This window comes from Dama dama, chromosome 24, assembly GCF_033118175.1.
Source record: "Dama dama isolate Ldn47 chromosome 24, ASM3311817v1, whole genome shotgun sequence".
Classification (NCBI taxonomy): Eukaryota; Metazoa; Chordata; class Mammalia; order Artiodactyla; family Cervidae; genus Dama; species Dama dama.
Window position 1 is genome coordinate 24117829 of NC_083704.1, and position 27386 is coordinate 24145214.

Consider the following 27386-nt stretch of genomic DNA (forward strand, 5'->3'; position numbering starts at 1 on the left):
GAACAACATGACATGCCTTCTTTCACTGTTTGCCCAAGCTGTCCAGTCTCACTGGAACTTGAACGTGGTCATACACTCCCCTCTTTGAATACCTGTGACTTAGACAAACTTCCGTTCTCAATTATTTTTAAGTAACTGTGTAAGATGTTTATCATTAATTTAGGAAGCCACTTCTACAATCTTTGAATCTTCTTTCTTTTTTATTTTTTAAATTATGAAACTATGATAAAACATTTACAGAAGATTTGGAAAATACAGAACAAAGTTACATATAGTTCTACTATGTATTACAGTTATTTTTAAGTAGATGAATATTTTTAGTTAGTTTTAGTATCAAGCTCTCAAAAATTAATAGAATGAATAGACAGAAAAGTAGAAGGATACAGTAGACCTGAAAAGCACTGTTAACCAATTCATCCTAATTAAGGTTTATACATTTTTAAATTGGCAGAAAAGGTGAGCACTTAATCAAACTCTTTGAAACAAGAAAATCCTAGAGAAAAAGTTTATTTCTAAGCAGCAGATCCTAAAAGTACTTTTTAACCAGGAGGTTGACTTCAAACATTTTCATCTTGCACCCTTTAAAACAAAAGGCATCAGCTGAGAATGGAGGTAGGGAGAATTTTTAATGGATTCGGATTCAATCTATCATTTTTACCCAGGGAAACTTCCTTCTCATTTATGCTCAGGCAGTTTCATGTAAAAGGACTATTAAAGTGATGAGCTGCAGTGTTTTGACAAGCACTTGTACTGCAAAACTTGAAATCTCACTGGAATACAGTTATAAATTCACTGGGACAAAAGAATGCCCTATTTAAAAACTAGGACAGACCGTGTCGATATGGAAAAAGGGAATAGCTATGTGAACAATACATCTGAAATTAAAGACGGAGTTGCCGGCATCCATCTAAATCAACAGGAAATGTAATTACACTTTGAAAGTATTCTTGTCCTGTCTTACAGTTCTAAATGGATTAAAAGGAAAAAAATATTATTTGTACTCAGACTACCATTATAAAAACAAAGATGGAAAGAAGCATAGCAATGATCTGACAAAATGGTCCACGTTAGGAAAGAGGAAGACTAGCCCACATTATGATACAATATTTTCCCCTCCCGTGTCTGCTCTCTTACTTGAGATCTCTAGAGAGAAGTCCTTCTGTTGATTTTATAAGTATAGTAGGAGGTTTAGAGGAAAACAAAAGGGGGCCTTTTATTCAAAGCCACCCCATGAATTTAATGACTCTAATGTTTTCTATTGTTTGTTTTCCTTCAGTATGAATTGCCCTGACCAGCTGGACAAGGTTGCATGCCAAAGCAAGTGTTACTTTTCATTATTCTATCATATTGCTTAGGCTGAAACAGGGAGGTACTATTACTGCTACTACTACTATTTCATAGCATATATCCTTTAGTAAGGGCTCAAAGTGTATACTGGTTTGGGCAGGAAGTTTGTTCTCGTTTTTTTTTTCCATAAGATGTTATAGATAAGCCAGAATGAACTTTTTGCCCAACCCAACATAATCATCAATGGTGAGTCTGTAACAACTCTCAGAGCAGACCATTCCCATGCCTGTTCACACAGCACACAATTGACCATCTGTTCTAAGGTATAAGTTTGAATACCTGAGGTATTTAATGGTATTTCTTGGGTTTGACTAATGTTGAAATTTATCTTTAGACTCTTTAGGTCTTTCACTGAACCTCTACCTGCTTTCTCAGATAAGTGAAGGTGGTTCCTTGTTTCTCTTAGGCAGAATTATGAGTCCCATATCCTCTTTAATACATCATCAAGCCCAGCCAGCAAAGCTTTTCTATTTCTTTGCTTCAAAAAAGGAATCATGATTTGCATTTCTCTAATAATGAGTGATGTTGAGCATCTTTTCATGTGTTTGTTAGCCATCTGTATGTCTTCTTTGGAGAAACAATGAGGTACCATTACACGCCAGTCAGGATGGCTGCTATCCAAAAGTCTACAAGCAATAAATGCTGGAGAGGGTGTGGAGAAAAGGGAACCCTCTTACACTGTTGGTGGGAATGCAAACTAGTACAGCCGCTATGGAAAACAGTGTGGAGATTTCTTAAAAAACTGGAAATAGAACTGCCATATGACCCAGCAATCCCACTTCTGGGCATACACACTGAGGAAACCAGATCTGAAAGAGACATGTGCACCCCAATGTTCATCGCAGCACTGTTTATAATAGCCAGGACATGGAAGCAACCTAGATGCCCATCAGCAGATGAATGGATAAGGAAGCTGTGGTACATATACACCATGGAATATTACTCAGCCATTAAAAAGAATTCATTTGAACCAGTCCTAATGAGATGGATGAAGCTGGAGCCCATTATACAGAGTGAAGTAAGCCAGAAAGATAAAGAACATTATAGCATACTGACACATGTATATGGAATTTAGAAGGGTGATGACGATGACCCTATGTGCAGAACAGAGAAAGAGACACAGAAATACAGAACAGACTTTTGAACTTTGTGGGAGAATGTGAGGGTGGGATATTTCAAAAGAACAGCATGTATATTATCTATGGTGAAACAGATCACCAGCCCAGGTGGGATGCACGAGACAAGTGCTCCGGCCTGGTGCACTGGGAAGACACAGAGGAATCGGGTGGAGAGGGAGGTGGGAGGAGGGGATCGGGATTGGGAATACATGTAAATCCATGGCTGATTCATATCAATGTATGACAAAACCCACTGGAAAAAATATATATATATAATAATAATAAAAAAAAAAAGAAAAAAAAAAAAAAAAAAAAAGGAATCATGACCATTTTGGGTTTGAGACGGTAGAGTCATTCATTGATGTTTCTCAGTATATATTTAATGAAAAAGTAAACCAGGACAAATATTTTTGCTAAGCTTGTAAAAACACCCTCCTTCTCACCCAAGTTTTCCATATTGCCTTCTCAAACCATAGTATGAACAAATACATACAAAAATAAGCTCTCACCATTGAGACTTTTAAAGTAGCATGACCAGCACCAATTCTGCCATTATTGGATCTGGTTCAGGAAAGACATATATGCACACACCCAATCACCTGTTCTCCGGAAAATAAACCAGGCACGTGACCCAGAGCAGCCATCTACACTAAACTTAGCAAACATCGTCTTTGAAAATGCATTTCTTCGTATACATAGATTTTGAGGTAATCATGCACAGTTTTCATGGAAACATTTCTAATTCTCAGTGGAGACAAGAACACACAAATAAACAAAAAGTAGATCGTTTCTTACCTTTTGGAAAGCAGGCAAAAGCTATACTGTTGGTGGTATAGTGTACCAAGTAACAGACTTTTGTACACTCTTTCTTACTGGTGGTATACAGTCTACAGGAAAAGTAAATATATAGGTATGTATAAAATAAATGTGCACACAATATTCCTTTTTATTCTTTTTTCTTTCCTTTTGGAGAAGAGGCTGCGATAGAGACCACAGACATTAAGCCCACTCTCACAGCGGGGTCAGTAGCTTTTGGTAGACCAGTTGACCACAATTCAGGTACCTCTGAACATGGGAGTATGGGTGCCTTGCATTTGGGCTTTACTTGAACTGAAGCAGGTGAGGGAACCAGCTCCAAAATAATGTATCTACCTGCTCAGAAGGTTTTTTTTTTTCTTTCTTCCTGTTGATATCCTATTTTTTCCTCAGCCTAGACCTTTCATGCTGACCTGCATGATTATTCCAGAAGAATGAAACAAGTAACATAATGTGGAGAATGTCAGGGATCCAAACAAATGAACAAGCAAAATGAAACAAAAGCCATCACCAATTGACACAGCACAGGAGCATGTTCCAGAATTTTCTCAGCATTGTTACTTGGGTAGATTGTGGTGCCCTCATCCATTTTCTAGCAGTTGAGGGATTTATTGAGCAGCACAAGTTTATATTTACATATTTTCCTTAAGTATATGCAAATAGTAATTTTCAACAAAGGACCAGAATACAAACTTATATTTAAAATCTTATTATTGGCTTTCTGTTTCAGTGGTAAATGGCCATTCTTCTAAAATGTGCTTCATCACAATATGCTTCTTGTCTTAAACTAGTCTTTTGCACGGTGTGTGTCCAGCTTCTCTCTCCAAGTCATTTTATCGGTCATATTGCCCCATATCCAAAAAGGCGGGGTGCCCCAGCTGTCCACATTCCTGCCATCTCTAATCGCTAGGAAGCCACAGAGTAAACTATTTGTAACCATTCTGGGTACTTGAGCAGTTCCTCTGCACTAGCTGGGGCACTGGCTCAGAAAATGGATGGTTGTTTAGAACCAGGTAGCCTAGGGCTGTTCATTCTGTGTACTGCCATCCTTTACAAGGAAAGCATCTGATCAGAGGATAATTCACAGAGCATCTTCTGGTTCTGACCACTCCAGGCGAGGAAGGAAGCAGTTCCTACCCACCATCTCAATAAAGCCATGCTGCCTCAGTTAATATTATTCATCCAACTGGAAAAAGGTCTTGGTGGCCATAGATAAGCCAAGAACCAAGTCCTCCAGTTGATCTGGCATCTTCAAGTTTGCCATGAACATACACCTGCCAAGTCAACAACAGAAAGTTGGGAGAAATGAGCCTAATTCAGGACACAGGTGCGAGAACCAGAGGTTGAGATGCCCTTCTTCTTAGAGAAGGAATGTGGAGAAGGCTCCGTGGTGGCCAGATCTAAAGCTCCCCACATTAGGTCAGGCACTTGTGGTCCTCTAGCAGCAGAAATATGGCTTGTATAAATAAAAATACAGTAAGTGGCGGAGCTACACCCTTAGACCCCCTGCTGTTTTTCATCTGAGCTCAGAAACCAACCAGCATCGACCCAATTCTGGATATTCAATATGGCAGCAGTACAGAGATGCATGACAGTTTTTGAGAAGATTTACATTTTGTTGAATCCATGCAGAAAGAACTTTTTCTTTCAAGCAATGAAGTTTGAACTGAAGAGGCAACCTAAGAGGAAAACCAAACTTCTTGGGGAAAAATCAAGCAGTGCAGGGGCAGCTTTAATTTCTGCCCATATTATGCCAACACATTTGTTTTTATATGAATGTATACTTGCTGTATGGAGTTGGATGAATAGAAGGGAGCATGCACCAGATGACAAACTGCAATGATTAAAAATGAAAACACTGAAGATTGAAATACACTGAGACTAAGTGTTTAGGGAAACAAGAAGGTCGCTCATCCTATAAATTCAACATCCTCCCAGACACACTCCCTCAGAGAACAGTAGGCAGAACTCTCCCTTTGGAGAGACAGTCCTTCCTCAGGCCCGTGGTCTGTGCTTTTATTTGTTTCTTTTTAACCAGAAAGTTTTATTTCAGCCAATAATTTATTTGTCTCTGTTACCAAAGTTCAGGAGTTTGACATTACTTGGAGCTACATTCAGTATTAAGTAGAATAGAATAATAATATTCTCTCTCATCAAAACAGCCTTGTCTATTTTCATCAATTGAATTTTCACTACTGTTCTTTTTCTATATATACTCATTTTTCTATTACTAGGGACTGGTTTTCCAGATATAATGGTGATCTATGATGTACCATTCCCATCTTAGTGGCTCCTTAGGGGTCATTTAAAATAACTATAGGTTTGCATTTTTGTCTTACCTCACATATTTCATTCTGTTAAGTTGACTTTGTCCCAGTTCAGCATCATTGCTAAAACCTTGGGAGGTATTTCCAGTATGGGCTCAAACTGAGTGTCCCAGAGTGAAATCCTTGCTTTTATGACCTCTGGCTCTGCTCTCCGATGGAGTCCTCAGAGTCATGGATGGCTATTTAAATTTATTTAAAATGAAGTAAAAATTTCAAGTGTATTTCATCAGTTAAGTAGCCATATTCTAAGTTCTGAATCACCACATGTGACCAGTGGTTTCTATAGTGGACAGCACAGATAGAGAACATTTCCATCATTGCAGAAAACTCTACTGGACAGATTTTGCACAGAAAAGGTCTTCTGACTTTTCTTAAGGATCTTTGAGAGCTGGGTCATCAGAAACCCCAATGTTTGGAGGTACATGAATCTCCTCCTATAATTCAGCAAGTATCTGGGCACATTATTGATGGTTACTTTCAGGGAGTGTCTACACAAAACCAAAATAACTAAAATAATTTTAAAAACATCTTTTGGATTTACTATGAGACAAAGGCTCTTTTGGATTTCATCTTTTTCCCCCCCATCCTTGAACTATTTATCTTTATTCTGTGTAGACACCGAAATATCAACAATGACAAAACCCAACAGAACTTTTTCAAGGAAAAGGCATCAGATGAATCCCAAATAGAATGACTGTCGTGACTGACACAGGTAATTAAGATACTTGGGTTTTTGAGTTGTCAGATGAGGCCTCTACCCAGGCAGCCTTCTTTGAGCTCCTGTCTTTGCAGACAACATAGCAAACAGCGATGCGTTTCACAGCACATTTCACCAAAGAGTCGGCCACCAGACATCATTATATTCTGTATATGCAAGCTGGATTACCAAACAGAGAAGCCCAAAGAGTAATTTCTGCATTAGGATTATGACATATCACTCATGTTGTGGGAAAGAGCAGCAGAGAGCAGCAAGCATGGGTTTGGGGATCAGACCTGGGTTTCAGACCAAGCTCCCCTGCTATGTAGTGTAGGACTTTGTGATAATCTCTGACCTTCCTGAGCCTAGGGTTTTTCAGTAAAAGGACAATGGTCACTGGCCTACAGAGTTATCGGGAAGAGTAAGAGAGATCTCCCACCCAGAGCATTCTATTTAGTGCCTATCTCAAAGGATAGCAGATGTGTTTTTGTTATTATCAGGGTCATGTTAAAATGAACATTTTAACAGCCAGTAGCATACCCCACACAGCCTCAACAAGGGTAGATCCTCATCATTAAAGGTTAGAAACAGTAGAAATGTTGTTTGAAAGCTAGTTATTTTTAAGTAGTGCAGTATTAGATTAATTATCCCAATTCAAAATTTCTAATTTGATCATTAATGTTCAATACATATAGACTTTTGATCATGTTTTCTTTTTATCAGTATTGGGCATATGTTGTTAAATTTGTGTGTCTGCACAAATATAAATGTAAAACTGCTATTGGAACATCTTTAGGGTAAGGGTATAATGCAAATCCTACAATCAAATGCTATAGAAGTATAACCATGTAGTATATTTAACAATACAGAATACATATAAATATGCACAAATACGTTCACGGAAGTATTTTTATTGGCCAGTTGCATCTACCTTGTGGTGTTTGGTATGCCTTTAACCTTTTTACCTGTTCAGAAGTGGAAGAAAATTAACATGTAATTGACACACATGTCTCTAGATGCCGGAGACATGATGATGTGCTTATGATATAGATATCATTATCTCCATTTAATACATGAGAATGCTGAGCTTGAGGAAAGCTCAGTGATTGTCAAAGCCACACAGCTCGTGAGTGGAGTGGCTTAGCTTTGAACTGAGGTCTTTTTCAATCCGAAGTCTTTTCCTATACCGCAGTGATTGTCAAGTGATTCTCTCTCTGTTCCCCTTCCTGGAACTAACCATTTGTTCTGCACACATAAGAACAGAGCCTATACCTCCATGGTTTCTCTCTCCTCTTGCCTGTCCCCAAATCTCTTCTATTGAAACATGAAGGTGAAGCCCATGATGTTGGTAATGGGCCTTTGTTTCCTTGTCTACAGACTCTCAAGCATTCACTGTATTTATTCAGCTAACTATTGAGAAATGGATTGGACTGAGATCATGGATCTTTGTACAGCTGTTGTCAAAAGCTATCAGGGCCAAATTCAGTTGTTTGCTGGTTTTTTAAGATCTCAGTTGTAGAGTGTCAAGGAGTACCTCAGAGTATTCAGAACAATGGAATTGCTTTCTGCTTGGCAGTAAATCTTTGGGTACAACAAAATCAGGTCATAACTGGACAGTGTGTCTTGAATGGCTTAATGGCCGGCCCGAATCCCTCCTATAGTTAAAACAGGAAATATCATGAACACACCCATCTGCTTCATTCTACACACACTGAGTTGGTTCAATTGTGTCCGGCTCTTTGCAGCCCTATGAAGTGTTGTCTTGGAAAACAGATCCTGAAAGTGGTATGTTTAATCTGCAATTCACTCTTACCACCACAGTACTAGTAAAGTTTGCAACTGGGAATTTTAAGTATCTAAATCCGGCTAAAATTGTCTTTCTTTTTCTTTTCTTTTTTTAAACAAACTAGTGTCTGTATGTCCATCTTCTTTGAGGTCATTTGCAGGGATGGCTAAAGGCCATGCGGGATTTGCAGACAGGCCACAAAGATATAAAATCTGGCATTTCATCCTTAATCTCACCTCTAATACTTTATTTTTCATGGGCTAAAACTCCTCTGCAGTGATCTGGTAGATGCTTTCCCAAATGGGGAGGCCATTAGCATGGTGGTGTCTGGGCCTATATACTTGGATGGAAGTTTCCCTGTTCTATTCAAATATCTGATGTGATTTTTGTTTCTAGAAGGCTTCCTTAGTAAAGAATCATAAATTTCTCCACATTCATGTTCCAGTGGAAAGAAGTTATGCTTTCAAAGTTCTTAAATATTTCAACTTCATCCCTATTGCTACAGTTCAATGGGGTGTCTGAGGTTCCCCAGCAGGAAGTTGATCCCCTAAGAGGAAGGGAACAAGGAAGGTGACTCCATAGCTGTGTTGATGTCAATTGGAGGGCTTGGGACCAAAGGATAAGAAGCCAGGGATGGGGGAGATTTCACACATCTTAAGCAGAGCTTCTGAAAGCTGCTTCCCAACAGGGAGCAAAAAGAAAGTGGTGAGCACACTCTTAGGAGCAAACGGCAGCATTCGCCAAGGCGACCCAGCCCAGAAGACAAGAGCGCGCACAGCCTTTCTCCAAAGAAAGGCAAGCATACACCACATCTGCCAGAGCTTCCTGATGCAGGACGGGGAGACAGAAGGAAGGGAGAGGTACTTACTGTTTGGGTCTACGTTTTCACAAAGCTCTGTCTTGGCCTCACCGTTGGGTCTGTCACTGGGCTTGTGCGACAGCCGCGATGACATGGTGGCTGCCGTGACCACTGCCTTGAAACTTCGCTTCCGTTTCTGGACATTGAGTTCAGGGTGGAAAATGATGATGTACACTTTCGGCATGTATAGCATCCCCAGCGCCACTGATGCACTTAGGTTCATGGAGATTGTAAGCGTGGTGGTTTGTATGTAGAGCTAGGAGACAGAACACACAAGACACTCTTACAAATAAAGTGGCTGCAGAGCGAGGCCGGACGCCCAGCATGATGCCAGGCACGACTCTGACAGGCAGAGAAAGCACAAACCCTGGGGAGACAGAGTGGCTCTGCACATTTCTTGGAGAGTTTATACATAAATATCATTGATTTAAAGTCATAAGGTAGCTCCGAGTGTAGGTCTATCCTGGAAGTCTGCTTCATAGAGGTCCAGCGTCAACCTTGCATCAGATCTGAAGTACCTTTATTCAGAATGGCAACTGGATATAAAACCACGAAGGTCATATTTGCAATCTCGAGTAAGGGGTAGTTTTTTCCTACTCCCCAAACATTCACAAAACAATTAACATTACACAGATACCCAGGGACCTTATTTGAAAAAGTCATTATGTCAATATATGTATCTTTCTGTATTTTTTTTTTCTTTTTGGAAAGGGTTCACCTTCATCATGCCTGCAGAGTAGTGAGCTGAGTTTCCTTGGAAAGTAAGCCCTTCTTGCTTCATTCTGGTTTACAAAGCATTAATGGGCAAGGGATCAAGACCTAGTGATGTTGGCTTATACAATTGCTGTGAAGTGAAGGGAAGTCACTCAGTCGTGTCTGACTCTTTGCGACCCCATGGACAGTAGCCTGCACCAGGCTCGTCCGTCCGTGGGATTTTCTAGGCAAGAGTACTGGAGTAGGTTGCCACTTCCTTCTCCAGGGAATCTTCCTGACCCAGGGATCAAACCCAGGTCTCCCACATTCTAGACAGACGCTTTACCGTCTGAGCCCCCAGGGAAGTTGCTAAGGGGCTACAAAACCTCGCCCTGACATGTGTTATGTGTAGTTCAGATGGTACCCGTAGCTGTGCTTATATCCTTTTGCCTCTTGAGGATCAGTAGAGCCACCCATTCACTCATTCTTCACTGTGTTGAATCACTGTCTTGCCTAAAGTGGAAAAGATGAGGGTTGAAGCAGGTGGGGAACGGTAAGATCAGTATGAAAAAAGCTACAGACAGCTTGACTTGGTCCATTTGCATTTATGAAGTGCCTTGTCATGATTCATTGCCCACCATTCACTTAGATATGTCTGTGGTTTTCATGACTTCTAAAGCCTAGGCTCACTGTGAGGTGATGGGTGTGTTCCTTAACTTGATTGTGGAAATCAGGTCACAATATCTAAATATGTATATTACATCATCACACTGTACCTCTTAAAAAATGTTATATAACCTAAATATATGCAATTTGTATTAATCAGTGATAACCTCAGTAAAGCTGAAAATAAATGAATAAATAAAGAGGTAAAAAATAGGTAGATAAATAAATAAGTACATTTCAAGTACATTGAAAAGTTCAAGTGACCAGTTCCCACAGCCTTCTACATCAGTGGAAAACCTAGCCTCTTCACAATGCATTTGATCATGGTATTCCACAACGGTGTCTTCCTATGTGTCTGAGGATAAAATCCCCATCTTTAATGGGTTTTACAAGGGCCTGCATGGTCTTTTCCCTTGTCTGGTTTCTCAGACTAATTATCCACCACTCTCCTCACCTTTTTCCTACCTCTCTCTCTAGGATTTCATCCACATGGGCCTCCTTCAGTTCTTGAAGATGCTATGCTTATTCAACCACAGACTTTTCTACATGCATGTGTGTGACTTTTTTTTTTATTAGTGTTTCCTTCTGTGTGGAATGTTCCTCTACATTTTAGAACATCCATTCCAGCCTGCCTCCCCCATGACCTTAACTCTCAGCCAGCTTCTTTACCAACATTTGTTGTTCAGTCACTATGTCACTTCCAACTCTTTGTGACCTCATGGACTGCAGCACGCCAGGCTTCCCTGTCCTTCACTATCTCTTGGGGTTTACTCAAGTTCATGTCCATTGAGTTGGTGATGCTATCTAACTGTCTTGTCCTCTGCTGCCCTCTTCTACATATAGGCCCTCAAAACACTGTTGTTTTTAGGTCATTGCTGTCTGTCTGTAACTCTCTACCCACTAACCTGATCGTCTGACTGCCCGTCTCCTGGCCTGAGCCACAAGTTCAGTGCAGGCAGTGATGTTGTGCAGTGGTATCATCGTGTCTGCAGTGCTGACGAAGAGGAGGCGCTTAAGAAGCACACAGTGGATGAGCTCATGTGTTTGTATAAGGGGCACCTTTTTCCTCCTGATGACTCAGTGGTCATACAGCCTTTCTCTAAATATACAGGAATTACCATCAGATCTATTAGCTGCCTGGCCATTTCTGATCTTAGTTCTTCAATCTGGGTCTCTGGAGAAGAAATTAAAAGAGACTTTGCTTTTCATCTGGAAGGAATACTGTTTTCCAGCAAACATTAATTTGAATGTGCATGTTTCTGAATGCTTTATAGGAGCTGGCAGCCGCTCAGTGTATAATACATGACAAATGTAAAATATAAAGAAAAAACACTATTGAATTAATGACCCTTTTGGTTGTGAACTAGACCATATTTTTAAAGCTCATCTTTTCCTACTAGAATACCTTTAGACTTTCATGTCCATTCTACCCTGCTGCCCACCCTGTCCAAGAAAGTCCTACCCTGAAACAGAGGGCTATGAACTTAGGCATTGCTACTTTATCCTCCATGGCCACTGCCGTCATCCTACGAATGAGGGCTTTACAAACTATGAACGAGCCAGTCCAAGAAAGAGAGGGAGATAAACTGACCCATGGGATCTTAAGCTTTTCTTCTATTTCTCCACTCAAAAGCAAATTCTTCAGTTGAAGAAACCATCTGTAGTTTGTTGAGTTTATGATTTATATACATAAGTTGTATACTTATATACTTATATAAATATTTGTGCAGGTATGTGTATACATGCATGCTTTTTCTCAAGAAAGACTACTTAGTCATTTAGGACTCTAGTAGCAATGTTGCTTATTTTATGGAGTCTGTAATTTTGTTCTTTTCAAGCTAGAATCTATCAAGACTTTGATACTTGTTTTGACATTTTTGTAATTTCGGGTGACATTTCAGGAATCTGTGAAAACCAACAGGAACATCATTGACCAAATTTCTAAATCCTTTATGTTGCAGGGTGGTTAGGAATGAAGACTCCAGAGCTAATCTGAGTTCAATTCCCATTTACTTGCTTTGTGACCTGGGACAGATTACTTCACCTCTGTCTGACTTAGCTTCCACATCTATAAATGGGGATGATAACACGAGCCCACACCACCACCTCATGATGTTGTTGTGGTGATTAAATGAGATTTGTAAAGTAGGATAGGACCTAGCATGTAGTACTATGAAAGGATTTTTAAATAAGTTACATAGCTAGAAAGACAGGAAGACCCCAGTCTGCAGAGAACCCAGAGGTACTTGTTCATGGGGATACAACCCAGCTCAGCCCCAGGAAGGGAACTCAGTTGCTCTCTTCTTGGCCTTTGGTGGGATGCTTGCTTTTTGACTCTTGAGTTTTCACCCTAGCAGCCCTTTTAGTACAGTTTTTTTTTTTTTTTTAGCAAATTACATTTAATTTTATTTTTAATTAGAGGATAACTGCTTTATAATGTATTGTGTTGGCTTCTGCCATACAACTATGTGGATCAGTCATAAGTACATATAGGTCCCCTCTCTCTTGAACCTCCTCCCACCCCTCACTACCCACTTGAGTGAGGTGGATGAATCTAGAGTCTCTTATACAGTGTAAAGTTAGTCAGAAAAAGAAAAACAAATATCATATGTTAATACGTATTTATGGAACCTAGAAAGATGGTACTGGTGAGCCTATTTGCAGGGCAGGAATAGAGACACAGAGAGAACAGACTTGTGGGGAGGAGAGGGTGGGATGAATTGAAAGATCAGCGGTGAAATAGAAACATTTCCATGTATAAAATAGGTAGCTCGTGGGAAGCTGCCGTATGACGCGGGGAGCTCAGCATGGTAATCTGCGGCAGATTACAGCGTATTTATTTTTTAGTCTCAAGGCTATTCCTGTTTTATTCAATGCTTATTGTCAAATGAGCAATGCAGATTGTAGAATTACCCTGTTTGATTTTGGATATTTTGTACCATTTTGCTTTATCTTCCTTATCATTTCTTGAGAGATGTAAAGGTGTTAGTGGTCGATTTTGGTCTCTCTTACCAGCACATAGGGGTTCTGGCACATAGAGCGTTACTGGGGTCAGCTCCTCCCCTCCCCCGTCCCAGACTGCCCTTGTCCCATCTGGCTGTCTTCGGCTCATCGCCTCACCATAGTCCATCCTTGATGGCCTGAGCTCATGGGAAGGATGCTCCCTGCCTTGCAGTGTTCGGATACTTAAGCCTGAATTTTATCATCAACTTCAATGCATTTCCAGAATCCAGTTTGTTTTCCTTGGTTGAATGTGGCTTTCCTCCCAACCACCATGTGTGATCCAGCTTGTAGAACTAAGGAAGATGTAGGCGAAGGGTTCCAAGTCAGGTGGTGTTTTGCACATTACTCTACCAAGTAGTTTTCTGGAAGTCTGATAAACAAAACCTCTGGTTGTCAGTTTCCTCATTTGCAAACTGAACATAACAATAGTTTAGGGTTCAAATGCTGACTCTGATGACCTAATTCATTTAATATATGAAAAGTGCTTCTTACAATGCCTGGGAAACACATATACATGAAATGTGAGCTGCTAATATTTATATTCTGCCGAATATTTGTATCAGGATATTGGTGTGTAGACCTTAAGATAAGTCTTCCTTAGTATTCGCTGTCATATATTTTAAACTTTTAATGTACATTTTAGTAATTAACTAGAATGTAGGGTCTAAAAAGCCAGGCCTATTCATGTCCTGTCTGATTGACATGTACCAGCAAGTATACCATTAGAGACACAACTCTGTGCTGAATTCAGGGCCAGGCAAAGCCCAGCTAAATCTGCCCTGTGCATTTTCTCATCTTGGTCTAAAAGTTCATTGTCACATAAATGTGACTACAGAGCACCATGAGATGTCATTGTTGCTTTATAAATAGACGTAGCACTGAGGGTTATTGGAGTTCTCCTTCTGTAAGTATTGACTGCTAAAATACTAAGAAATTCAAACAGTCTAGATTTCTCCTGAACAACTTTGAAAGTTGCCAACTCTTCTGTGAAAGTTTCAGAATCAGTTTAATTGAAGACTGCTTTGAGAGATTCCAGGGCAAGTTAACGACCACATGCTATAAATTCACAGGTAGCTGTATTTTCCAGATAGGCTATGTGACAGAGACTTTTCATTTCCAGTGTTGGTGCATCATCCACTTATCACTGGCATTTTCAGTGAGATTGGTCACCGTCAGTATCCATGAGGGATTGATACCAAGACCCCCTGAGGATACGAAAATCTGAGGATGCCCAGGTCCCTTATATAAAATGATGCAGTGTTTACGTATGTGTACCCTCCTATACTGTAAATCATCTCTAGGTTAATTATAATACCTGATGCACTGTAAATGCCGTGTGCCATACCACACCTGCTGCTCAGTCATGTCTGACTCTGCAAGCCCATAGACTGTAACCCACCAGGCTCCTCTGTCCATGGGGTTTTCCAGGCAAGAATATTGGAGTGGGTTGCCATTTCCTTCTCCAGGGGATCTTCCTGACCCAGAGAAAGAACCTGCGTCTCTTGCATCTCCTACATTGACAGGTGGATTCTTTACCACTGTGCCACCTGGGAAGCCCAAATGCTATGTAAATAGTCATAAATACCATGCAAATGCTATGTAAATAGTTGCCAACATGCTGAAAATTCAAGGTTTGGTTTTTGGAGCTTTCTGGAAAAATTTTTTTCCAAATATTTCTCACCCGTAGTTTGCTGAATCCATGGATGTGGAACCCATGGATACAGAGGTATCCACAGTGGTGGACAGTGGTAGGTCACTACCAAGAAGCCACACAGACCACTGTGCCAGTGACAGGGCATTCTTTCTGCAGTCAGGGAACAACATTCTAGTGGCAGAAGGAACACAGTCTAGAATCAAGTGTATAAGGTGTCGACACTGCTCCCCAGTCCTTTTTCTCACAGTTTATACCTGGCCCTGCCTGCTTTGCCCCTGGGTATGTCCTTTGCTCACCTATTTCACCTCTGGTACCCTCTTTTGCATTTGATGTTCAGTCTAAAGTCTCCTTGTACTTAAAGCATCCCTATAACCCAATTTCCCCCATAAATCTAGTACTTTTATTGCACAATTTTGCATAGCATGGTGACTTCTAAGAATGCTTATGTCACCTTATAGCAGAGCTGATTGGATAATAAACTCACTGCCTGCACTTAACTAAATTCTGGTTGCACAATAAGTTCTACACTTGAAGCAAGTACTGGATATTAGAAATAGCCTTGGCATTCATAGAGAATAGTTCTGAGGAAAGCGATTATCTGTAGTCTGTTAGTTACCATCATCATCGTCGTCGTTGTTCTGCTATTATGTGTGGGTCTCTAGATCTTTATTTCTAGAGTTGAAGCCATAATGCTAGCTATCTTGTAAGGTTGTTGGGATCGAATTGGTGGGCCATTGTGAAATCCACAGGAGGGTGCCTAGCATGTAGAAACCACTCAACCAAGGCTGTCAGTATCAGTGATTGATTTATTAGCTATAATATAAAATGACTTGTTTTCTATGTTCTCTTTCATATCATCTTAGTACTAATACACTTTGAAATGATCATCTTTCTTATGGAATCCACTGAATAACAACCTATTTTAGGGAAAAACATCTCTTTAAGTTGGCTTCTATTTTGTTTGAAAGTCTGTTCAAACCCCTATCCTGTCATTGACTATTATGAGAAATAACCAATTAAGCGAATTCCCAGATGACCACTGAAAATTGGGACAAGGAGGCTTTCATAGAGTCTTTGGTAGGATGGGAGAAGTTTCATAGTTCTCATGACATCCCAAAGTCTATACAACAAAAATGAAAACTGTGTCTGATGTAGGTGGAATAGAGATGAAGGGTGTATTATTATCCGACAAATGTTTGGAACACCCATGTGTCTAAATTGAAATGCAAGTTCTTAGCAATTAAGACCAGTGTTTTTGATCCTTGCCACTTGGACCCCTTGGTTCCTAATTATAGAGTCACCATATTTGTGAGAAATAATAATGACACATGGCTGGAAATGAGACAAGGTGTTTTCAGTAAGACTTCCTCAGTTGTCCAGAGGGTCAACATGCTGAAGGCTTTTGCGCAGTAATGAAATAATGCATGATGATAAAAGGATTCAGTATAATGATGAGGAAAAATACTGTGTTTATCGGGAAAAGATACTCCCATTTCCTGGAGGGATGGTGTAATGGGAAAACAAGCTCTTTCTTGTTAGAAGTCATTTCAAACTCGGCCTTGGATTGTTGGTTGGTGACTGTGGGCAAACTACTTCACCTCTGACAAGTCAGTCAAAATTCAAACCCAAGAAATTTGTTACCAGGGTGTCTGATATAAAAACTCTCATTCTACCACTACCATAGAGATGTTCTGAGCATTTGGAAGATTAAAAGACAATATACTGCCTGGTGGCATGCACAAAAAATGAAAGAGTCTTTATTAGAGTACATGGCCCCGTCTTTGGCAGATAATTTTCATGCTGTTCTATTCAAACCTGTTATCTTTAAATAGGCAATTTTAAAGAATTGACAGGTAATATCTATAAAAGAATACAGGCACACATTCCAAATATTTTGGGACACACCCTGTGGACAGGTGTATGGCATGAAATTATAAATAATAGAGGCGACTGGATGATTATTGGACAAGACCTCGTTTGACTGTTTTGTTTTTCTCATTTAGTATCTCCAGGCAGACATGATGTTAAGTCGACACACAATCGCATTATTTCTTTGGAGGGACATAAGGACACACACTCCAGGTGAATGCAGATCAGTTTCTGGAGCATGAAATAAGTGATTGTGTCATGCTTGAAATCACCTACATCTCAGTTCTTTGCTCTCCTGATCAAAAGCCGGATGCTTTGTCTATGCCTGTGTCACGTCATCAGAGAGATGCTGTTATTCCAGTTGACCACATCCTTGGGAAGTTTGGGGTTTCACTCCCCATGTCATCCTAACAAGCCGTAGGCCGTCCTCGTAGCTAATTCTTCCAGACAGTCACTTCTGATTTTGCTGGGCACCAATGCGTACAGCCTACACACACTGATACACAGGACTTTTTCCCCCCATCACTAGCCCTGAAATCCCTCAATTTTGATTTCAAGCTTTTTTCCTCCTCCAGCTACAAGGCAGGAGTTTCAGTCTTTTATAGAGCCAACACTGGCACTGTCTGTCCTGTTGTATTATCTAGAAGGTTATTTACCATACCTGCTGGTTCAAGGGCCCCACAAATGTTAGGTCCCAGCCTGGTTGTGATTTAACATACAAAGGTGAACCCTTTCACCCTCCCCCACCCCACTGTCAGCCTGCAGAGACACATTTCTGCCAGATTTCCTGGCTCCCCAGGAATCCTTGGCCGTATTCTTTAAGACTGAACCTAACAGCATTTGTAGGAGGCAGTGTCAGATCCTGTCTTATAATATGAAAATACTGACATGTACCTCACTGGGGAACACATTATGTAACATACGATGATGTTCTGTATCACTCTGAAAGTAAACCAGGGCATTAAAAAGAAACAGCTGAACTTAACGTATTCCATTTCTAAAGCTGTCATTTGAAATATTCCACTTATAGAAGTGCAAAGCTGTCTCATCTTGCCAACTTTTAAAGTCATCTTTTGAGTTCTTGTGAACATAAAAAAGACAGGAATCCAATGAAAATACTGATGCTGAATTAATGGCTGAAAGAGAGAGACAGTTTTGGCATCTCTTGGGAATAGTTCACGTGTTTTAAGTTGGGCTTGTAAAGTGTTCATTGAAACTGGGCTGGAGTGTCACTGACAAGAAGACAGTGTCAGATCTTTATAAAAAGAGGGGTCTTATCTCAGTTTTCAGAGACATTGGCAATGACTTTCTGATGAACTTTGGCAGGTTTTGATCATCATCCAGCTGTCTTTCATCCTCTCAGATCTGGCTGTTAGTTTTGTCTGTCTTCCTCTGTCCCCTCTGGACTGTACCTTCCCATCTTACTGCTGACCTGTGGCAGCTCCCTTCCTTCCCTTCAGATTCTCCCTTCCCCTTGCATCAGCTCATACATTTCTATGTATCATTTTTGCTTCCCTGCTTTCCCACTGTCCCTGATGCAGCACTGTGGGTGTGGACAGGGGCAGGCTCCTCAACTTCTCTCCTGACTCAGTGGGACCCACTGTGTGCTGTGGGACCCACACTCAGCCAACAGTGGCCATAGCTGACGGGTCCAGCGTAGCGAGGACCTCAGCTGAGGTTTAGTTTAAATCCAACAGGAGAAAATAACTACAATCCAACTGCTCAGAAAATTGTAGATAAAAGGTTGTTCAGCCTGTGCCCTTTACTAGAATGCTGAGGGCTCTGAGACGGGGGCAGAGAAATAACACTCATCCTGCAGGAAGAAACGGAACAAGAGGGAGTGAGGAAGGCTGAAGAGTAGTGGCCGACTGGTTCATGGTTTGATCTTACTGTCACCAGATCCATGTTCCTTTCTTGTTGTCTCTGAGGTCCTGGATCATGGGTCTCAAAAGTACAGTTTCTTACCCACTCACTCCTGAGGGCCTGGAGTCTTGCCTCCGTCTCTGCCTCCTGAATCTGCCCTCTGAACCTGCCCACACTTCTTAGCGCACCTACGAGGGATTTTTGCAGGTCTCATTCGTCTTTAAAACTCAATGCTGAAGCCTATAGTGTTGGGGGCTCCAGCTGTCTTACTGCATTAACTCAACCTCCCGTGACACTTTGGATGAAGAGACAGTCGTTCATATGGCCCCAGGAACTCTGCAGGGGCCTCCTTCCACCTTCTCTCGCCTTATCTAAGTCCTTCAGATATGCAATGCACTGTCCATCCTCAAGACTGTTTCACATGCTGTTCCCTCTGCTTCACATGCGGTTCCCTCTCATCTTTTCCTGGCTCCCTCCTCTCTGCCTTTTGGGTCTCAGTCTTACTTCCTTCAGGTGGGCTTCTCTGACCCTCAAATGGAAACTATCCCCTTCCTCTTTTGCCTGCTCAGAGCACATACTATTGCCCTTCATCACATCAATCACAAATTAGGATTATTCACTTGAGTGTCTATTTAATAAATAAGTATCCCCTCAATAGACTGTCCTCAGGATAGCACAGACCATATATTTTGACCTACTTTACAGAGCTCCTGGAACATAAAAGTACTCAGTTCATAGCAGCTGGACAGATGAGTGAATACAATCTAGGACACATGTACTGTGCAGCCAAGAGCAGTGAAACATATGACAGGTACACTCGCACTGGAGTCAAAAGTTCTGGGTCTGGAGGTAGGATCTGCCACTTCCTAACTACTGTGGGTTCTCAAGTAGCTCACTTAGCATTTCCAGGTGTGGATAGTGATGCACCACGCGGTCACGATGGGCTCCCTTCCCAGAGCTCTGGCAGAGGAGATGACGTATAAGTGGTCCTGCCTCCTAAACCCTGAACCCATGGTCTAAGCGCCACCCTGGTACAGTTTATATGCACTGGACAGTGTAACCACATCCAGAGGCTGTTTGGTTCCAAACAGCTGCATTTCTTCCCATCTTTCTGGATAATTTTCCCTCTAGCAGTCGCATTGGCTTCCTGTCTTCCCCAGTGCTATAACTAGAGGCACTCCTCTGATCCAGTCAAAGCATTCAAAGCTTATAAACAGAAGATATAAAGCACAGATAAATCGTCCCCTATGCTAGGAACAGAACCAGAATACTTTGTGCATGTCAGGGACGGAGAGAGCATTCAGGAGTGAGCAATTCAAGGCAGGGACCATGTTTTAATTTATCTTGGCACCCTCATGCCTGGGACAGGGAGCAGGTTGCATATATGTTTGATGAATGAGATGGTCTTCACTCCTTTGACAAACCCAAGCCTATATTAAAGCCACTCACTCATCGCCACGTCACAGTTCATCATACACCCACAGCCACACTGGCCTCTGTCATTTCCCTGAATCTGCCCTGCTCTCTCCTGCCAGAGCGTGTGAGTGTCCGTTGCTTGGTCATGTCCAACTCTGCTACCCCATGGACTGGAGCCCACCAGGCTCCCCTGTCCATGGGATTTCCCAGGCAAAAATGCTAGAGTGGGTTGCCATTTCCTTCTCCAAGGCATCGTCCTGACCCAGGGATTGAACCCAGGTTTCCTCCACTGAAGGAGGATTCTTCACCTTCACTGAGCCGACAGCGAGGCCCATCTCCTGCCACAGGGCCTTTGCATGCACGGTCCCCTTTCCCTGCAGTGCTTCCCACACCACCTCCCTCATCTGTTCATTCTTCAGCTCACACTCCAGCATCACTTCCTCATCCAAGACTCTTCTAGCCAAGACTAGGTCTTTCCATCCTGTTATAGGCTCCCAAAGCAATCTCAGTAATTCACATTTAAACACGTGTGTGTGTGTGTGTGTGTGTGTGTGATTAGCATCTATTTCTGCCACCAGGAAGCATCTGCTTAGCTCACTGTCATATCCCCAGTACCTAGCACTGTGGTGGCAAATTCAAGGGGCATCGCTGATACTGTTAGGAAGGAAATATCGGGGACAGAAAGATAAGAGGTTATATTTGTGGTCTTTGGCTTTGTCTCTGGGTTATCCCAGAGAACAGACTCAGAAGGGTACCTGACAGAAAGAAGTCAATGTGCAATGTTCCTGTGGATTCCCTGTAAAAGGGGTTCTTCTCCTTTGGCCAAGGGGAAGGATGGACTGTGTTGTCCTGGGGCGCTGGTACTTAACCTCTTTACCCCCCATCATGTGTTCACTAGACAAGAAAGCATAACTATCAAGAGTGACCCTTTCAGAGACTGAAGCAACACTAAAAATCAACAACCCTGCCCTTATGGAAGGATGGGAGCTTTTCTTTCAAAAAGCATAGGCTAACGCTTAGGTCAGCACCCAATTGTCTCCTCACAATAGAAAAATGAAATGGTTGCCATGACAACTCAATGAAGTGTTCAGGCATTGTGTTTTGCTTTTTTTTTTTTTTTTTTTTACCAAAAAGTGCTGACTTTGACTTAACTACTAATGTATATGCATTTTGTTTGTTTAATTCAGATCCCTCCTGGAGTTTTTCTGAATCATCAATAAGTATCACTTAAAAAATTCACCTTTAGAAAGTGAAATGGCTCAGATTAGGATAATAGTGATGGGGGGTGGAGGGCGTGGCTGAAGGGGACAGATGAGAGCTACACTGAGAAGAAAAAATAAAAGAACATGTGGATGGACTGAATTGGGAAGAAAGAAAAGTAAGGGAAAAACCAAGGAATCACTTTCTTAATATTCTACCTCCTTTTATGCAAACCCCAAGTTAGAATCATCCTAAATCACACCAACACTATACAAGTCCAGAGCAGCTTTGAGCTCTCTTAAAAAAACAAATGTGTTCTCCCTTTTCCAAGCAAGGGTGACCTGGCTAAAAATATTTGCTAAGACTTTCAGTTGATATCAGCACAGTTCAATCCTGTCACTCTTCTGGAGTGCAAGGCCCCAGAAATTTATGCCAGCTTCATCTCCTCCAACCTTCATGAGCTCATATTCTAATCTAATCCAATCATCCAAAGCTAATCCTTCACCATCATTTACATCTTTGGTTAAGATTCTCTTTCCAAGCTTCTATACTGCATTTATTCCTACTTGGAATTCTCAATCGTCCCTTCTTAAGAAAATAAGCCTACTTTCTCTAGAAAGTGCTAAAGAGGCCCACAAAATGGTTAAATGACAATGCAAGTAGATTCTGTCAACAGAAAATGCCCAGGCTCATGTATAGAGCCATTATAACTTATGAAAAAAAAGAGGTCTATTGTTTCATCTGACTCTTGAAACCATGTCAAACTTTGATATAAACTAAGAAACATGCATGAATGAGTCTTAAAAAATAATTTTAGCAGCAAATTTTCTATTCCGTCTTGACTTATGAAATCACCATACATTATTTATGGGAGAAAGATAAAGCATGAAGTCTTCATGGCATGGGAGTACTATCTACATAGAATCCAAGTCCACAGAGCACAGTGTCCTGAAGAAGTTTCTGTAAAGGTTATTCTCAGTTATGTACAGGTACATATTTATCATCTTTAATGCAAGCCTTATCATCTTCATCAACTTCATAGGGCTGCTGCGACAATCAAATCAGCATCTCAAACCACGTTGAAAATGGAGATTTTCTTGTAAAACGTGGCTTTGTACTTAAAACTCTTTTTTTAAATTTACGGAAGTGTCATTGATTTACAGTGTTGTACAAATTTTTGCTATACAACAAAGGGATTCGTTATGTTCTTTTCCATTAAGGTTCATTGCAGGATACTGAATATAGTTCCCCCTCAACAGTAGGACCTTGCTGTTTATCCATTCTCTATAGAGTAGTTTACATCTGCTAATCCCAAACTCCCAATCCACCCCTTCCCCATTCTTCCTCTCCCTTGGTAACCACAAGTCTGCTCTCTCTGTCTGTGAGTCTGTTTCTGTTTTGCAGATAAGCTCATCTGTGTTGTATTTTAGATTCCACATGTAAGTGATACCATATGGTATTTGTCTTTTTCTGGCTTACTTCACTTAGTATGATAATCTCTAGGTTCATCCACATTGCTGTAAATGACATTATTTCATTCTTTTTTATCACTTCAGTTCAGTCACTCAGTCGTGTCCGACTCTTTGCGACCCCATGCATCGCAGCACGCCAGGCCTCCCCGTCCATCACAAACTCTTGGAGTTTACTCAGACTCATGCCCATCGAGTCGGTGATGCCATCCAGCCATCTCATCCTCTGTCGCCCCCTTCTCCTCCTGCCCCCAATTCCTCCCAACATCAGGGTCTTTTCCAATGAGTCAACTCTTCGCATGAGGTGGCCAAAGTACTGGAGTTTCAGCTTCAGCATCAGTCCTTCCAATGAACACCCAGGACTGATGTCCTTTAGGATGGACTGGTTGGATCTCCTTGCAGTCCAAGGGACTCTCAAGAGTCTTCTCCAACACCACAGTTCAAAAGCATCAATTTTTCGGTGCTCAGCTTTCTTCACAGTCCAACTCTCACATCCATACATGACCACTGGAAAAACCATAGCCTTGACCAGACAGACCTTTGTTGGCAAAGTAATGTCTCTGCTTTTTAAAATGCTATCTAGGTTGGTCATAACTTTGCTTCCAAGGAGTAAGTGTCTTTTAATTTCATGGCTGCAGTCACCATCTGCAGTGATTTTGGAGCCCCCAAAAATGAAGTCTGACACTGTTTCCACTGTCTCCCCATCTATTTCCCATGAGGTGATGGGACCAGATGCCATGATCTTAGTTTTCTGAATGCTAAGCTTTAAGCCAACTTTTTCACTCTCCTCTTTCACTTTCATCAAGAGGCTCTTTAGTTCTTCTTCAGTTTCTGCCATAAGGGTGGTGTCATCTGCATATCTGAGGTTATTGATATTTCTCCCGGCAGTCTTGATTCCAGCTTGTGCTTCTTCCAGCCCAGCGTTTCTCATGATGTACTCTGCATATAAGTTAAATAAGCAGGGTGACAATATACAGCCTTGACATACTCCTTTTCCTATTTGGATCCAGGCTGTTGTTCCATGTCCAGTTCTAACTGTTGCTTCCTGACCTGCATACAGGTTTCTCAAGAGGCGGGTCAGGTGGTCTGGTATTCCCATCTCCTTCAGAAATTTTCCACAGTTTATTTTTATAGCTGAGTAGTATTCCCTTGTTGTGTATGTATGTATATAGGTAGGTAGATCGCTCAGTCATGTCCAACTCTTTGCCACCCCATGGACTATAGTCTACCAGGCTCCTCTGTCCATGGGATTTTCCAGGCAAGAGTATTGGAGTGGGTTGCCATTTCCTTCTCCAAGGTAGGTAGGTAGATAGATATAAATATGTACATATCACTAATATTCTTTATCTCAGGACTGTGAGTTCCATGTACTTGGTTGCACAAATTGGAACTTTTAAGGGTCATTCTTAAACACCTGCTTTTCCTTCACATTTTCCCTTTATATGTAGTCTATTACTCCATTAGCTAGTGTTATCTGTAAAATACTTACGGAATCTATTCTCTTCCCACTGCCCCAACCCTTGTCTTAAATATGATTAACCAGTTAACACACTTAAGCACAGAGAACGGAGGGTACTATCTGCAAGTTCTCAGGTGGTAGATGTTCATGGTTGATGAAGATGATGGTGATGAAGATAATGATGCACTTGGACACTGTTCCTAGGGTGCTACTGTAGCATCCCAACTGGTTTCATTTCTTCCATTTCTTGCCTCCCTCTAAGCAGTACTCTTCAGAGTAACCAAGATGATCTCTATTAAAACTGAAAATCAGACAACCTGGTCCCCTCGAAATTGTCTTTCAAAGCCTTCCCCGCCCTATAGTCTCTGGACCAGCTACAGTCTAGCCTCTTGGTTAGTCTCTTGACTAAGATTTATCTGTGCTGGCTTCTTGGGTGCTTCAAGCTTATTTTCAACAAAGGGACTTAGCACACACCATACATACCAGTTTGTCTGCTCACAATGGTATTTTTTGCCTGACTTGTTCATCCAAATGACTCCTAACCCATCTTTGAGGTTAACTTCATATATTTTCCTGAACAGACTTTCTATGGCCACACCACTGCTCCACCAACTTGAATTTTCTCCTTCCATGATTCTCTCACATAGTGGTCTGTTTTATTATTATTTTATTATTCATAGTGCATGTTACAATCAGTGATCGTCAACATAATCATAGATTCATTTATCTCAACAGTTTCTCTCCTACAGGAATTTAAGGTTATGATGGCAGGAATAGACCTGTAACAAATGACCTCAAAAATATTTTTTAACTAAATAAATAAGGGTAACATTCCAGAGAATAATTTTAAAGTGAGGTACAAATAGAAGCATCCCAATGAGTAAAACTCTCTTTCTGAGCCATAAATACATTTTGAGTAGAAGTTGGTTCTTAGAGTGAGTACATTCAGAGAATGTTAAGTTAAAATCCTGAGTTAGCAGAGCGCTCGTATGACTTGTTCAGGGTTACAGTAATCAGGAACAAAGCTAAGATGTAAGTTGAATTCTTTTGATTCCACAGCTTATTTTACTACACTGATTTTCACATTCAACTAAAAAGCCTACCTAATAAAAGAGTAAATCACAGAACTGTTTAAATTTTCATTCTCCAAGGCTTTAATTGCCAATGCTTAGAAAAACAAACAGCTCTAAGTATTTCTACAGGGAACTGACAGAAAATTCCCTTTCTTGACCACAGATTGCATATTTGTGTAAGTATGTTTTCTATTTAAGTCTATATTCCCTACTAAGAATAATGAACAAACAGCCTCTGCATGCAATTGAAACTGTCCAATTTCCTTTGCCAAATCCAGCTGCTTGTCAAGAGGATTCAGTGTTGCTATCTTTTCCCCAAAGGTACACAGACTTACACCTCAGCAGATGCCCCAATGATAAAAGTGTGCTTGAGCAGGCAGAAAAAAGACAAAAGTAATACATAAATGGAATGTAGATATTGTCTGAAGCATGAACAGGTTGCAATGTCTGATGGTTCTGTCAAAGTGTTTATGAGAGAAAGCCAAGGGTAGACCAGTGACACTAGGTGTAGGGGAGGAGAGGGGGATTAAGCCTCACTGGGAAGAGACATTGAAATTCTGTGACTTGCAAGTAAACGCTGACTACCCAGTGTCCTTTGCTTTGTCTGGTGAGACAGTACTCTGTCTCCCCCCATCCACCGTCCAGCTGTTTATCTTACACAGAACATGGGATAAAGGACACTTGGCAACTCCTCTTCAGGAAGAGACTCTTGGTGCATAATACTCATAAAGAGACAGGCTGAAAGGAGATCCATCCTTGCAGTGGGAAAGGTCTAATCCTTTTATGGGTGTATAGTACAGATGTAAAACGCGGGCTACACAGACTAGAGGATGAGGCCCAGAACCAGCACCCTGTGGAAGGTGATCCAAGGATACAAGGAAGAGGACCAAAGGGGTTCAGTCTCCAGTGACCATGAGACAGACAGCCTTGGGTGGCTTCATATGCAAACACCTCTGCCCGTCGAGGAGCTGGGGGGACTAGTTGGCCAGGGGAGAGGAGACTCAGTTCAGACTTGGAAAATAGCTGTAAGCATAAGCAACTGAGCAGTTATACATCTTCCTGGACTCTTGAGAGGCTTGGTTTACAGGGTGTTACAGGGTGGACTATTCCACTTGTTCCTCCACTAGAAAGCTTCAGTGTGGAGCTAATACCCACCAGTGATGTTTCAGGACAAGCTTCCCTTGTGGTCAGAGAAGTGATGCTGTTTGTGTCACTATTAGGACTAAGACATACACTAAGGGTGTAGAAATGAGGTCACTGGACTCAGGTATCCAGAAACCTGAATTCTCATTTTTGCTCTTCCACTTCATAGTTGTGGAATTTGGGCAAGGCCATTTGTAAAGACATTTGTGACAGTGTATTGCAGTCTTTACCCTTGAACCTCAGAAAGTGCCTACTTTCTCCAACTAACAACAGGTAATATATTCTCCATTTTATGGCAAGAATTGAGGAAAGTTAAGACATGACTTGAATAAAATTTAAATTTTGAAATTTTGAATTTGTCATTTGACAAGCATTGTGTACAACTAGTCCTGTGCAACTTGTACAAGTATGAACAATGGATACAAGAGCTGCGGGTGGGGCAGGGTGTTAGGGATGTCATGCTGTCGTGTAGCAGGATCCCCTTTCAGGATCAACGGGAATCTGGATTTATTCCCCCAGATGCTGGGGATTCAGCTCTCAGCTGGTGGCCCTCTGCGGAAACTGCCTTGTCTGAGGAGACTCCTGCTGCCTCAGGCTCACCCCCTTCTCCTTCAACTGGGACCCCGTTGAGTCTGCATCACGGCCCCACCTCTCCTTTGGCCCAGTCCTCTTTCCTTCTGCTGGCTGGTGTTGGTACTGCCGAATAAACTTGCTCCTGTGCTCCTAGGGGGGCCAACCTGAGACTCGGTGTCTCACTTAGAACTGGAACACGCATCTCAGTTCTGATGCAATCAAGAGCATTTGTAATGCAACTCGCTCTGTAAACTCCTTTTGCAGCATACACCCCCAAAGACCCACTGAGAACTCTACAACATTCATAGTCCATGCTGTCTCACACAAGACCCAGCTCTCTCCCCAGAGCAGTTTC

At 41.4% G+C, this 27386-nt stretch overlaps 1 protein-coding gene across 1 annotated transcript in view; it reads right to left on the bottom strand.

Moving 5' to 3' along the window:
- GRM7 (glutamate metabotropic receptor 7) overlaps window positions 1–27386 on the bottom strand; it is an 837184-nt gene that overhangs the window by 1463 nt on the left and 808335 nt on the right. The window contains exons 9-10 of the mRNA XM_061129157.1: window positions 8960–9206; window positions 3261–3352 (exon numbers count right to left, since the gene is read on the bottom strand). Coding sequence (XP_060985140.1) covers window positions 3282–3352; window positions 8960–9206 — 318 coding nt within the window. The 3' untranslated portion in view covers window positions 3261–3281. The remainder of the gene's footprint in view (window positions 1–3260; window positions 3353–8959; window positions 9207–27386) is intronic.